Genomic DNA, 13,989 nt, shown 5'->3' on the forward strand with positions numbered 1-13,989 from the left:
ACCAATCATATTGCAGAATGAGGACGCAGGCAGTGAGGTCCTCCTCACCGCCTCCTCCAATAATTGCAGCTCGGACCTGGTTTAGGGTGATGCCTTAACTTTACAAAAAAAGTATTTTAGGTTTTACCAGTCTGTCCTTTGAACATATTTATCAGAGCTGTTATGTTTTAGTCCAGTTTGGTACAAAGAAAAGTCTATAATTTAAACCCACGCCTGATGATTTTCTGCATTTTTTTCCCGTCTGACTAAAACAATCATGTTCAGACAGAAGCAGAATGAGTGACTGAAAATAATAAAACAGACCCCATAAAATCTAACAAACTCATAGGAGCAGAAACTACCAGCTGCAGCTCAGTCACACAGCTGTTTTAAGTGTCAATGGCAAAAAGGTTGAACTTATAATACAGAAATAAAAAGTCCAAATCAATTTCATCGCTCCGCACTAACAGTAAAAACATGGATTCTTCCAGATGTTTGATGAAACAACTGTAAACATTCAGAAACCTTAAAATTGTGGCATTTTTACAGGAACAAAGTAAAACTGAAGCAAATAAAAGTGAGCAGACAGAGAAGCAGAAGGCAGTGGATAAACCAGGAAGCAGTGACACGCTGAGAAGGTTTCAGCTCTCAGGACGACCTTTAACGGCTTTCTGGTCCATCCGAGCAGGCAAGTTACAAACCCCGCCCACTCATCTGGCCCCGCCTCTGCAGCTCTGTGAGTGCAGCCGTGACGTGGTGGAGGAGGAGTCAGGCAAGTAAAAACAAACTCCACCACTCAGGGTGCCATAGAAGCTGTAACCATGGAGACCAGACACAAACATGTTGGCAACATAAACCCCGCCCCCTCAGCTGGAACCATGAGGGGGTGGGGCTTCAGTGAAATGTAGAGGTGGAGGGTGGAAGCGACAGAGGCTATTGGTCCTTTTTCTTCTCAGACTCTGATGACTCCTCATTAGGCTCCGCCTCCTCAGAAGACTCCTCGTACCTGTAGAGAAGGGAGGTAGAAGAGCAATCAGGAAGAACATCACAGACTGGCCGGTCCATAACGACCGAAAAAGGTTCTCTCACACATTTTCACCACTGTTTTTGTTCACTAGTGATGATCGATCAGTTTCCTTGAAAATACTAATGAACTGAACTACATTGATCAGGTGTGTTCATGTTTCCCAGACTGTACCATTTAGAGTCAGAACGCACCTGAAGTTCTTCAGAAACTGATCAGAGATCGATGTTCTGGACACCTCTGAGTTGGTTTCAATCTGGCTTATTTAGGAAGAAACCAGTAAAAAGTGATTCAACGTGAACAGAAGGTCCGACGTGTCTGACCGTCCTGCTGTTGGCTCCAATATCACCGTTACTAAACGGAAGCTGTGTTCATCAACACCGATCCGAGATCAGCTGCTCCACGTTGTGACGAGCAGGACAATGAGATGGACCCGGTGACGTCTCTCTGCTCACCACGCTTCCACTAAGACACTTTAACTCCTTTAATTCCCGTAAAACATTCATAAATGACCATTTCCTCTGTTTAACTTTAATGTTCTATGGGTTCTGGTTTTGGAGCTTGGAGAACGTGTGCAGAACTTTGTTTTAAATGGGCTTTGTGAATTAGGTTTATATTTGAAGGTTTATTTAATCGCTCCACATTTAAACTGGCAATAAATGTGGAGACAGGCAGTGATGAACTTTTTGGAGATCCAGTTCTAGATGATGAAGAAGCTCCCAAGTGAACTACGATCTCGTTTTTCCTTTTCAAGTCTGATTCTTGCAGGTTAAACATATTCAGACACTCCAAAACTCCATGTTGATATCCAAAATAATGCCTTGTGTTTCCAAGAACAGGAGACAGATTCGCTTTAAATGTTTGATGATCCAGGGTTAAGATATGGACCCTTGCAGACCATAAACCAAACCGCCCTGGTCTGGTATTAAAGCAGGTTTCTTGGTACCTCCAGGGTTGATGGAGTTCTCACAACACATCCCTGTCCCTCATCCATCCATGCACTGAGGAACTACGTGAAGATGTGAATAAATCAGGATTTTGCTCCTGATGAGGAAAGGGTGGTTCAGACAGACGAATGGACAGAGAAATGGACGGAGGACGGCGCTCTCTTTGTTCATGGGCGTTCTACCTGCCCAGGTGACACCGACGCTCTACGTGGAGGTGGGCTGTACATGACGGTGGCGGGGGGAGGAGCCAGTTGCCATGGTTTCCATGGATGTAGCCAGGCTTGCAGGAGAGCCGCTGACTGTGGGGAAGGAAGTGATCCGTGGAGAGGCAGGAAGGACTTCCTCTGATGACTCGTAGCTATGACGATGGGAAGGAAGGAAGAGAGGTGGATGGAAAGGGAAGAAGAGGAGGATGAAATGAAGAGGTGAGGATGACAATCAGAAGAGGAGAAGAAGAAAGGGGAATGTAAGATTTTTTTTAATCTTAAACTCTAAAGTTTATTAATCACAGAAACTGAGGTGGATGATGAGACGACTGGAGGTGCAGAAAGAAGAAGACAGAAGAAAAAAGCAGCAGAGGGGAAAAGATGGAGGCTTATCATGAAATAAAGACATTGAGTCAAAAAATACCAGGTCTAAGATCAGGGAGGAGAGCAACGTCTGCTTCAAACCGCTCAGCAGTTACACTCCGATCCAAAATATGAGCAGAAACATCCAACCAGACTCCTCAAAAAATCTTTTATATCAACAGGTCCAAAAGGAGGCGCTCCATCAGCGTCCAAAGCTGATGGAACCATCAGTATGGAAAGTCTCATAGATCCCGAACACCTGCTGAGTCTACCTGAACTCTGCAGGACGCTCTGTCCCACAGTCTGTTTAATCTACCCCGTTATTCCCCGAGACGGACCAGAACTGTCCAGAAGAACTCAGACGGTCTCTGGGCTTCAGAACAAACTGGCCTTTAATCTGCAAGCAGGTCAGAGTTGTTCTTCTATTCAGTTTTGTGGCTCAGCCAATATTAAGATTACAGAAATGACCTTTGACCTGATTTAATGACCTGCTCCTTTTTAGCTCCAGATTAATTCAGGCTGATTTGTGGACATTAAACAGGTTGTGATGAAGAAGTTTATCTGAAGAACAAACCTTTCTGTCCAGTAGCTACAGGATCGGGTGGTTGCCATGGTTACTCACCTGAACATCTCTGTGAGCTCTCCTTTGAGCAGCGCCACGATGACGGGGAAGCCGACGCAAGCAGGGACCAGGTATAGCAGGGCGGGCTGTGGACACAGAGGATTAATCACTGATCCGGTTTCATTTAACTGCTTTGATTCTGCAGTGCTGGTCCACACCTGCACAAAATCAACCAGCATATGGACCAGCACCAGGCTAAACAGATCCAAAACCAAAAACCTAACATGGTATATTTTCCAGAAATCAGGAAAAACTCTGGAAAATGTTCCCTTCTGAGGACCTGAGTGGTGAAGCAGGATTTAGGATCTTCCTTCACCTTGGATCCAGAACATTTCAGGACCGATTCGGTCCAACTTTTAGTTGAGCAATGACTCCTACGTTTCATGAACCATCAAAGCTAAGTTCAGTTGTCCGTGCATCTCCTCTGTTCCTGTCTCGTACCTGTGCGTGTTTGAAGGTGTGCATGACGAAGATGGTGAGGCCCAGTCCAAAGATGTAGGCCAGGAAGCTGGAGTAGAAGTACGTCCTGCTGTTCTTCTTTAAGCTGCGCACACAGACACAGAAACATCAGGACCCATCAGTAGGGCAAAGCAAGGTACTGGAGCGAAGCACTACCTGACGTCGAAGCGCAGCAGCAGGGCGATGAAGATACCCGGGATGACGATGTCTCCCAGTCCCAGCATGGCGAAGTTACTGGCTTCCAGTCCTTTCTCCAGTAGGTCCTGAGGAAACACCACTGGGAGACAGAGACAGAAACATAAATCAGGCTGAAATGAGAGCTGAAGAAGCTCTGAAACATCGACTCACGTTTGATTGGTGCCTCGAATGACTTGGCCACCGTTACCATGACGTTGGTCCCAAACACCTGGAGGGAGGTATGAGATTGGACAGGTAAGGGATGGAGAGACGACGTTCAGTCAGTGATGGAAACAAGCTCCGACAGACTGCCGATCCTCTCAAGCAGAACTCAGACTTTATTCGGACCAGTTTGGGTCAAACTGGTCCGAATAAATCAGCAGCTGATTGAAGCGTTCGTAGATGTGAGGAACCCTGCTGCCCTTTCTACTGTTTACACTTCAATCATAATAATCATAATATTAACAACAAAAACAATATTAACTTATTCATTGTAATTTTTCTAGATCATTTTACTTTTACAGACCATTATTTTAAATACATTCTTGTAAAATAATTTTATCTCTAATTATTAACTAAATTAAAAACAGTAATTGGAGACGCTGTTAGTTACTGATGTAATTTATAGTGAACGTTAGAATGCGTTAAAACAGCCAGATTACTTTTGGAATCAAGATAATAATTTAGCATGTCGTTATATTTTAATGATCATTCTCACAATAAATTATCACGCGAAGCAGCAGCTGACTCTACCATTAGTCGTCGGATTCTTTGAACGCCAATAAGATCTCATATAAAGGAGCTGAACCTGATCCATATAAAATCAAATCTGAAGCAGATTTGATTTCTTCTTTCTCACCCAGAACACGTCGTAGACGAACAGCCCCCCCAGCAGGATGCAGCCGGTACTGACGTTGTTCAGGTGGAGCAGCTCCACTCCATTCAGGGCGAACGCCAGGCCAAACAGATTATTGGCTATCCAGTGCTGTGATGTCACAGAAACAACAGCTGTGATTGGCTGTCAGCAGACTGACGGTGTGATGTTGGAGCTTAAAGACAGCTTACCTTTTTGAGCAGGTACCAGACGCCCACCACGCTGCTGATGAGCAGACACACCAGGTTCTTGGTGTCAAACTCATAATTCACTATTTCTGTGGGCAGATACAGATTTAAGGTCTCTGTGTCACAATTTGGTCTAAAAACTCGGTTTTTAAAAATATTTTGATTAAACTAGAGAATTTTAGAAGCTGCAGCAACTTCCTGCAGCTCCAAAAAGCATCTATGAAACTAATCTGATGGATCAGAACATCTAGAAGAAACCTTGTACATAAACACACTGCAGCTGTTTTTAACAGAGACTCAAATCATTTCTGTAAGTTCTAAACGTTTCAGCAGATCATAGTGTGAGGTCCAGACAGATCATCCTACCGTCCGGTGCTGTGATGTCACCAGAATCAGACACCTGATTGGCTGTGGGGACACCTGGACCAGCTCTGGTAAAATCCTCAAGGTACTAAATGTCCATAGGTCAACATGTGGGAATTCTCTCTAACTGTAACAGTCCATAACAGACCAGAACCATCACTATGAAAGCCAGCAGTAACCTCTGAACTTTGGCCCTTTTGTTGGACCATCTCCATAAATAATATCTCCTGCTGTTTAAAGATTCCAGAAGCGGGTCGGTCTAACTCGGGCCACGTTTCTTTTGCAGATTTTAGCTGAAGAAGAACGATACCTGTCCAATCAGTGACTGATGTTCTCACCTTCTTTGGACTCTCCAGAGCCCTGGGTGAAGAGCAGCTGGTACTGTTTGTTTGGGAAAGATACTGGGAAGATTCTGGACACCGCAGGACTGGCAGAGAGAGAATTAATGAGACTCTGAGTCAACAGCGGTGATGAAGCTGATCCTGGTGCTGATCTTACCTCATGGTGTGAGACAGAGCCAGGACACCCAGGGCGAAGAAGTAGACAGACAGCAGCAGGTTGATGTATTCTTGAGAAAACACCTGCAGGATGGAGCATGCTCAGTGTGAAACTCTGAAACCTGCAGCAGTGCAGAATCACAGAGTCCAAACTCACCTTGAAGAAGAGGTAGAGTCCGAACAGAGTGCAGCTGGCGATGATAGGGAACCGGGCGGCGTCCCGACTGGTTATGGTCTCTGGAGCATCAGCAGAATTCTGGGAGGAAACACAAGAACATTGACAAGATGATGAACAACCACAGCCGATCAAAGCAGAGTTTAATCTGTCCAGAACCAAATCAAACCCAATCAGCTGTTAATCTGGGACCTGTTGGACTGAAGCGTGAGATATTTCCACCTACAGTTCTTCATGAGAACAAACACACTGACAGAAAACAGCTGCACACCCAGAAGGAATGATCTGATCTGGATCTAAGGTGCTCCACATGGAGATCAGCAATGGGCTGGAAATGAACTTGTTTGTAAGGAGCAGGAAGTTCTGGAAGGATCAGGCGAGCTGAGCCAGGGTTCTTTACCGTTAGCGGTCGCACAGGGTGAAAGGAACCGGGAGCAGACTCGGCGCATGCTCTGCAGCCGACATAGAAACCACACAGAAGGAGCCCAGATGTCAGTCAAAGGCGCGAACCCCCATAAAAAATGAGCGTATCGGCCTAATATCACCGTAGCGGCCCGCTAACGCGCTGCCAAGAACCCTGAGAGCATCGGTCAGTCAGAACACTGAAGGTCAGCAGATTCAGGAGATCAGACAGCTTCAGCAGCACCGATGGAGATTGATAAGGTCTCCCTGAGGGTTTGCATGAAGCTGAGAGGTTTGACGATGGAAACATGTGGAGCATACAGATATCTCAATGAGAACATGGAGGCATCTTCTGGTGACTCAACACACACCACACCAAGGTGGTCATGGTGTAACAGGAAGAAGCCAAACATCTGTGTGACCCTGACCATCAGTGTGTCTGCACTGCTGACTGAGATCCATCTGATCGGACGTAAACATCGACACACAGTCACATGATCTGGGTCCTGACCCCTGACTGTCGCTGAACTTCCTGAAGATAACAGGAAGCTGATGTCAGACTCTCTGCTCTAGCAACATCTCACAGTAAAAACGGAGATAGATCCAGAGCCTGCAGACATATGTGGAGTTCTGGCTCCATGGCAGACCTCTGCTCTGCGGACCGATCAGTAAACTCAGCAGTGAAACCTCAAGGTTCTGCTGTTCAGACACTTTGGGTTCCACCAGAGAACTTCAGCAACAAGAGGAGCCTGCAAATTCTTTTCGACAGCCGGACCCCCGTCAGTGTCAGCTCCATCTATATTCAGCTCCAGCTCTTCCCTGGAGACACAAACTGGGACAGATGAGCAGGAATCAGCTCACAGCCAGCGGCCCAGATGTTCTTTCACTGCGTTGTAGAACTCCTGCTGGAGAAAAAGGTAAAAAAAAGCTGGTTCTGACAAATAGAAACAGTTAATGACACAGAACCGATGCTGGTCTAGGAGTTCAGGACAAACAGAACATTGTGGATAAATCTGCTGGTTCTTCAGCAGCAGCTGGAGTAACGTGTCACGGTCCATACAGTCCAGACCCAAGCAGTCAGTGTTAGAACAAGCTGAACATCTACAGAGGTAGCATGTCATGATCCTGCTTCAAACACGCTTCACTGACAAACAGCTCTGGATCCGAGAGGGAGGATCTGACCCGGTGCGTCTGGTCCACATGCACACCACAGATGATGATGATGATGGACACGATTCTCTTCCAGAAGCTGGAACATCTAGAGGAGACGTCAGAGTGGAATCTGTGTGCCCCACATCCTGGTCAACTGCATGACCCGACCACCCGGACCCATCATGCAAACCCGGTTCTGTATCGAGTTTATAAAGTGTGATGCAGGTAGACCCCAAACATGGCTGCCAGATGTGTAACTAGGAAGTTGCTTCACAGACAGGAAGTTGCTTCACAGACAGGAAGTTGCTTCACAGCCAGGAAGTTGCTTCACAGTCAGGAAGTTGCTTCACAGCCAGGAAGTTGCTTCACAGCCAGGAAGTTGCTTCACAGCCAGGAAGTTGCTTCACAGTCAGGAAGTTGCTTCACAGCCAGGAAGTTGCTTCACAGACAGGAAGTTGCTTCACAGTCAGGAAGTTGCTTCACAGACAGGAAGTTGCTTCACAGTCAGGAAGTTGCTTCACAGACAGGAAGTTGCTTCACAGCCAGGAAGTTGCTTCACAGCCAGGAAGTTGCTTCACAGCCAGGAAGTTGCTTCACAGTCAGGCAGTTGCTTCACAGCCAGGAAGTTGCTTCACAAACAGGAAGTTGCTTCACAGCCAGGAAGTTGCTTCACAGCCAGGAAGTTGCTTCACAGTCAGGCAGTTGCTTCACAGTCAGGAAGTTGCTTCACAGACAGGAAGTTGCTTTGTTGCTTCACAGGCAGGAAGTTGCTTCACCGCCAGGAAGTTGCTTCACAGGGAGGTATTTCAGGAAGTAGTTTACCTTCAGAATAAAAGCCCACAGATTAAATGAAATTCTGGATCAGAGGGAAGCATTTTGCTCACATGTATTTATTTCCACTAACTTCTTCATAGATGGAAGCTTTATGTAAGCAGCAGCCATGTTGGGAGTCACCTGTGTTACAGGGCCCATTTCCTGCTTAAACGGTCCCAGAACAGAATTATTCCTGACCATTTCCTAAAGATTTGTCCTATTTAATCAGGTTCTTCCGTTCACATCCGTTTCCTTCCAGTTAGACACTTAGAACATCTGCAGCTCCAGACCCAGCTGCCTTCCTCTAATCCAGGGAAGCCAAACTCCAGTCCATGAGGGATGGTGTTCCAGCAACTTTAGATGCATCTCTGGTCCAAAGCACCAGAATCTAGGTAATAATGAATTGCCTCATCAGCATAAATTCAGGTCCTACAGAGTCCAACTAATGATCTAATTATGTGATTCAGGTGTCTTTAAGCTGCAGGACACCAGCAGTCAAGCCCTGGAGTTCAAGACCTCAACTTCTAGATGCCTCCCTGCTCCAGCAAACCAGAATCAAATGAATGGGAGGTTACTAGAACTTCTGCAGAACTTGATGACATCCTGAGATTATTCAGCCATTTGATTCAGGGACACATCTAGAAGATGAAGGACGGTGAGTTCTTGAGGACTGGAGCTGGAGAACTCTGGTTTCATAACGACATGCTCCATGCCTTGTGTTGGGAGAGAAGCAGGAATCTGGATCAGGCCTAAAACAGTCGTGTCTTCTCGATACCAGGTTCTCATCTGTTTAGGAGCCGCCTCATTTCTGCCTCTCCTGTGTTGTTGTTCTGATCCAATAAAGTATCCATAGAAGATCTATTAACAGTAAAACTGACCCGTGGGTCAGATTGATTTATTGGTCCGGTTCTGAGAACTCCCACAGTGTTCGTGTTGTGTTTGTGCTGGAAAAACAACGAGGTTCGGTTCTAATACTCACTCTGAACCCAGAATCGTACCCATTTTCTCCGAGCTCCTAAAGACAGACAGACAGACAGACAGACAGACAGACAGGTGTGCAAAGACAGACAGAGAGAGAGAAAGAAAGAGGGATCAGGTTGGAGACTGAGAGGAAGACTGGATGCAATCAGCTCGTTAAGAGAAACGAGTCATGAACATTAACGAGTTAACGAGCGTTTGTCATTTCACAGGAACGCCGACAGAGAGTAAGACAGGAGGAAGGAAGTCACGTGACACACGACTACAGGTAAACACAGGTGTCTAGAAACTGGAAGCCAATCAGATTCAAGTAAACCCAGAATGAGGATTTTCAATTAATCATCTTTTACAACAAGCGGAACCATTAAAGTCAATAAATTAGCTTTCTGCCTTTGTCCAACCACGCGTCCAAACACGTGTCCAACCAGGCGTCCAACCACGCGTCCAACCACGCGTCCAACCACGCGTCCAACCACGCGTCCAAACACGCGTCCAACCACGCGTCCAACCACGCGTCCAACCACGCGTCAAACCACGCGTCCAACCACGCGTCCAACCACGCGTCCAACCACGCGTCCAACCACGCGTCCAACCACTCGTCAAACCACGCGTCCAACAACGCGTCCAACAACGTGTCCAAACACGTGTCCAAACACGCGTCCAACCACGCGTCCAACCACGCGTCTAAACACGCGTCCAACCACGCGTCCAACCACTCGTCCAACCACTCGTCAAACCACGCGTCCAACCACTCGTCAAACCACTCGTCCAACCACGCGTCCAACCACGCGTCCAACCACGCGTCCAACCACGCGTCCAACCACGCGTCAAACCACGCGTCCAACCACGCGTCAAACCACGCGTCCAACCACGCGTCCAACCACTCGTCAAACCACGCGTCCAACCACTCGTCAAACCACGCGTCCAACCAGGCGTCCAACCACGCGTCCAACCAGGCGTCCAACCACGCGTCCAACCACGCGTCCAACCACTCGTCAAACCACGCGTCCAACAACGCGTCCAACAACGTGTCCAAACACGTGTCCAAACACGCGTCCAACCACGCGTCCAACCACGCGTCTAAACACGCGTCCAACCACGCGTCCAACCACTCGTCCAACCACTCGTCCAACCACTCGTCAAACCACGCGTCCAACCACTCGTCAAACCACTCGTCCAACCACGCGTCCAACCACGCGTCCAACCACGCGTCCAACCACGCGTCCAACCACGCGTCAAACCACGCGTCCAACCACGCGTCCAAACACGCGTCCAACCACGCGTCCAACCACGCGTCCAACCACTCGTCAAACCACGCGTCCAACCACTCGTCAAACCACGCGTCCAACCACGCGTCCAACCACGCGTCCAACCACGCATCAAACCACGCATCCAACAACGCATCCAACAACGCATCCAACAATGCATCCAACCACTCGTCCAACCATGCGTCCAACCACTCGTCCAACCACTCGTCCAACCACGTGTCCAACCACTCGTCCAACAACGCATCCAACAATGCATCCAACCACTCGTCCAACCACGCGTCCAACAATGCATCCAACAACACGTCCAAACACGCGTCCAACGCGTCCAACCACGCGTCCAACCACGCATCCAACCACGCGTCCAAACACGCGTCCAACCACTCGTCAAACCACTCGTCCAACCACGCATCCAACCACGCGTCCAAACACGCGTCCAACCACACATCCAACCACGCATCCAACCACACATCCAACCAACCATTCATCCATCACTTATACAATGTTGGATTGTGGAGGTAAGCTGTCCCAGTAGAAGCTCCATGCTTTGTGTCGGTGAAGCACAGCTGAAGATGAAGAAAAGTCCAGCTGGAACCACTGACTATTTGAAAAAATGGATCAGACGGACTGAACTCGTTGTGTTCTTGTGTTAGCAGCAGTTAGCTCGTTAGGAAGAGCTGCAGTCTTCATCACTTTGTTTGAAAACCACCTCAAATGCAGAAAACTGCTGCTGGGAACATCAACACCTTCAAGCAGAGACGTTCAGATGCAGAGATGAAGCAGCAGGACATCCAAGAGAGACCAGCAAGCTCCTGGACCATCTTATCACGAGGCCCATGGTGCCACCAGGGCAGAGCTCATTCAGAACGCACCAGCCAGCGATTAGGAGTGAAACTGCATTAAAGATGAGGCGACTCTTGGTCAAGAGGAAGCAGAAAATCTGGTACAGAAGTACAAGGATGGAGTAGAGAAGAGTGGTGCAGGTTATTTTCTCTAATGAATCTTGTTTTTAAACTGTTCTTGAACATCTGGAGAAGAACAGCTCAGAGCTACCATGAGCAGCATCAGGTGGAGAAACAGAAACAGGGATGAACTCCAGACACTAAGAAGACAAATATGGGCCACTATTGGTATCTGGCTGTATCTAGAGAGCTGGGAGCAAACTTCAGCTGAGTCACTAAGATGAGCCTCGGTTTGAGCCTTTAGACCCTGAGGGTCCCTGCAGCAGCAGAACCTGCTGGCTGAAGGACCCAACAGCGCATCTACTCTGTTCAGATCTTTCTGTGATGCCCTCACAAGATGACGTCAGCACCAGGCTCTAGGTAAACATCTGGAGAAAACAGCTGGAAAAAAATCCTTTTAAATATCTTCATCACTATTAGACCCTCCGTGGTGATTTAGTAACTTAACCCGCCTTTAACCGCCGTCCTTTCAAAAACATCCTGACGAACAGTCAGACCGCTGTTAGCTGAAGCTGCTAACGGGTTCAGGTTACAGTTAACCCCCCAACCTGGTCCTGACCTCTGTTTACCTTGGACTTGGAGCAGGTGACGGACCGCAGCGCTCCGAAGAAGATGGGCAGCAGGGCCATGAACACCAGGCTGCCGTAGGCCAGCGCCGTGCCCTCCGGAGTGGCCACGAATTTAGCCGTTGCGTTCAGCGCCTCGGTCCCGTTGGACTCCGTGGCGTTCAGGGCGGCCTCAGGAACAGGTTCTGCCTCTGCCATGGTGGTTCTTTATAGGGCTTCTACAGGTAGTCTCCTGAGGCTGCAGTGGAAAGTGACAGGCGGAGATAAGAGGAAGCTGAAGCTGTTTGAAGCTCATTCATCAACCAGGTGCAGCTGAAACCTCGATAAGGCCACGTTTCCTAAAGCATCTGAGATGACGGGGGCGAGAGGAGGGCTCACTCTGATGCGTTTCCTAAAACATCTGAGATGACGGGGCGAGAGGAGGGCTCACTCTGATGCGTTTCCTAAAACATCTGAGATGACGGGGGCGAGAGGAGGGCTCACTCTGATGCGTTTCCTAAAGCATCTGAGATGACGGGGCGAGAGGAGGGCTCACTCTGATGCGTTTCCTAAAGCATCTGAGATGACGGGGAGAGAGGAGGGCTCACTCTGATGCGTTTCCTAAAGCATCTGAGATGACGGGGGCGAGAGGAGGGCTCACTCTGATGCGTTTCCTAAAGCATCTGAGATGACGGGGCGAGAGGAGGGCTCACTCTGATGCGTTTCCTAAAGCATCTGAGATGACGGGGGCGAGAGGAGGGCTCACTCTGATGCGTTTCCTAAAGCATCTGAGATGACGGGGGCGAGAGGAGGGCTCACTCTGATGCGTTTCCTAAAGCATCTGAGATGACGGGGGCGAGAGGAGGGCTCACTCTGATGCGTTTCCTAAAGCATCTGAGATGACGGGGGCGAGAGGAGGGCTCACTCTGATGCGTTTCCTAAAGCATCTGAGATGACGGGGGCGAGAGGAGGGCTCACTCTGATGCGTTTCCTAAAGCATCTGAGATGACGGGGAGAGAGGAGGGCTCACTCTGATGCGTTTCCTAAAGCATCTGAGATTACGGGGCGAGAGGAGGGCTCACTCTGATGCGTTTCCTAAAGCATCTGAGATGACGGGGGCGAGAGGAGGGCTCACTCTGATGCGTTTCCTAAAGCATCTGAGATGACGGGGGCGAGAGGAGGGCTCACTCTGATGCGTTTCCTAAAGCATCTGAGATGACGGGGGAGAGAGGAGGGCTCACTCTGATGCGTTTCCTAAAGCATCTGAGATGACGGGGGAGAGAGGAGGGCTCACTCTGATGCGTTTCCTAAAGCATCTGAGATGACGGGGGCGAGAGGAGGGCTCACTCTGATGCGTTTCCTAAAGCATCTGAGATGACGGGGAGAGAGGAGGGCTCACTCTGATGCGTTTCCTAAAGCATCTGAGATGACGGGGAGAGAGGAGGGCTCACTCTGATGCGTTTCCTAAAGCATCTGAGATGACGGGGAGAGAGGAGGGCTCACTCTGATGCGTTTCCCAATGCAAAGATGGTAGGAAGGAGGAGAGGTCATTAGCAGAGGGCGAGAAAGAAACAATAGGGCTCACTTTGTCATGTTTCCTATCGCAAAGTGATTATGGACAAAGAGAGGGCCTCCTAAAGAAGGTGAAGGGCAGAGGTCTCACTCTGCTGTGCTTTTTCTGAGCCTCATTAAGGACACCTTTTGTTTAGCAGACGAGGAGAGATGGAAGACTGGAGAGTTTCCACTCTGTTGTGGTTCTCATTCTTTGGTAAGATCACCTCACCTAAATGGTCTCAAACCCCTGGTCGGGTTTAGCAGATGGCTGGCCACACTGAACTAGGTTCTGGTGGAGGTTTCTTCTTGTTAAAGGGTTTTTTTCCCTCAGTGTTACATGTATGCTGAGTATGAGAGATTAGTGCAAAGTCAACAAATCTTTGCAAGTGACTGTCCACTGTCGCTATATGCTCGCCCAGGAGGAGTGAATGCTGCAGTCAGTGA

General features: G+C 48.5%; 1 protein-coding gene across 3 annotated transcripts in view; it reads right to left on the bottom strand.

The window, feature by feature from the left end:
• Positions 1-12,387, bottom strand: part of hm13 (histocompatibility (minor) 13) — a 13,146-nt gene extending 759 nt beyond the window's left edge. Inside the window, exons 1-12 of one of the 3 annotated variants that reach the window (XM_047366301.1) lie at positions 12,016-12,387; positions 9,221-9,256; positions 5,857-5,955; positions 5,701-5,783; positions 5,541-5,629; positions 4,843-4,928; positions 4,637-4,762; positions 3,949-4,006; positions 3,757-3,877; positions 3,583-3,685; positions 3,142-3,227; positions 1-985 (exon numbers count right to left, since the gene is read on the bottom strand). The exon at positions 1-985 is cut by the window's left edge and continues 759 nt beyond it. In XM_047366301.1, coding sequence (XP_047222257.1) covers positions 913-985; positions 3,142-3,227; positions 3,583-3,685; positions 3,757-3,877; positions 3,949-4,006; positions 4,637-4,762; positions 4,843-4,928; positions 5,541-5,629; positions 5,701-5,783; positions 5,857-5,955; positions 9,221-9,256; positions 12,016-12,210 — 1,155 coding nt within the window. In that variant the 5' untranslated portion in view covers positions 12,211-12,387 and the 3' untranslated portion in view covers positions 1-912. Of the gene's footprint in view, positions 986-1,041; positions 2,309-3,141; positions 3,228-3,582; positions 3,686-3,756; positions 3,878-3,948; positions 4,007-4,636; positions 4,763-4,842; positions 4,929-5,540; positions 5,630-5,700; positions 5,784-5,856; positions 5,956-9,220; positions 9,257-12,015 lie in introns of those variants that run through there. The other 2 variants (XM_047366311.1, XM_047366320.1) reach the window with 2 other exon arrangements.
• Between the last annotated feature and the right edge of the window lie 1,602 nt (positions 12,388-13,989).

This window comes from Girardinichthys multiradiatus, chromosome 1, assembly GCF_021462225.1.
Source record: "Girardinichthys multiradiatus isolate DD_20200921_A chromosome 1, DD_fGirMul_XY1, whole genome shotgun sequence".
Classification (NCBI taxonomy): Eukaryota; Metazoa; Chordata; class Actinopteri; order Cyprinodontiformes; family Goodeidae; genus Girardinichthys; species Girardinichthys multiradiatus.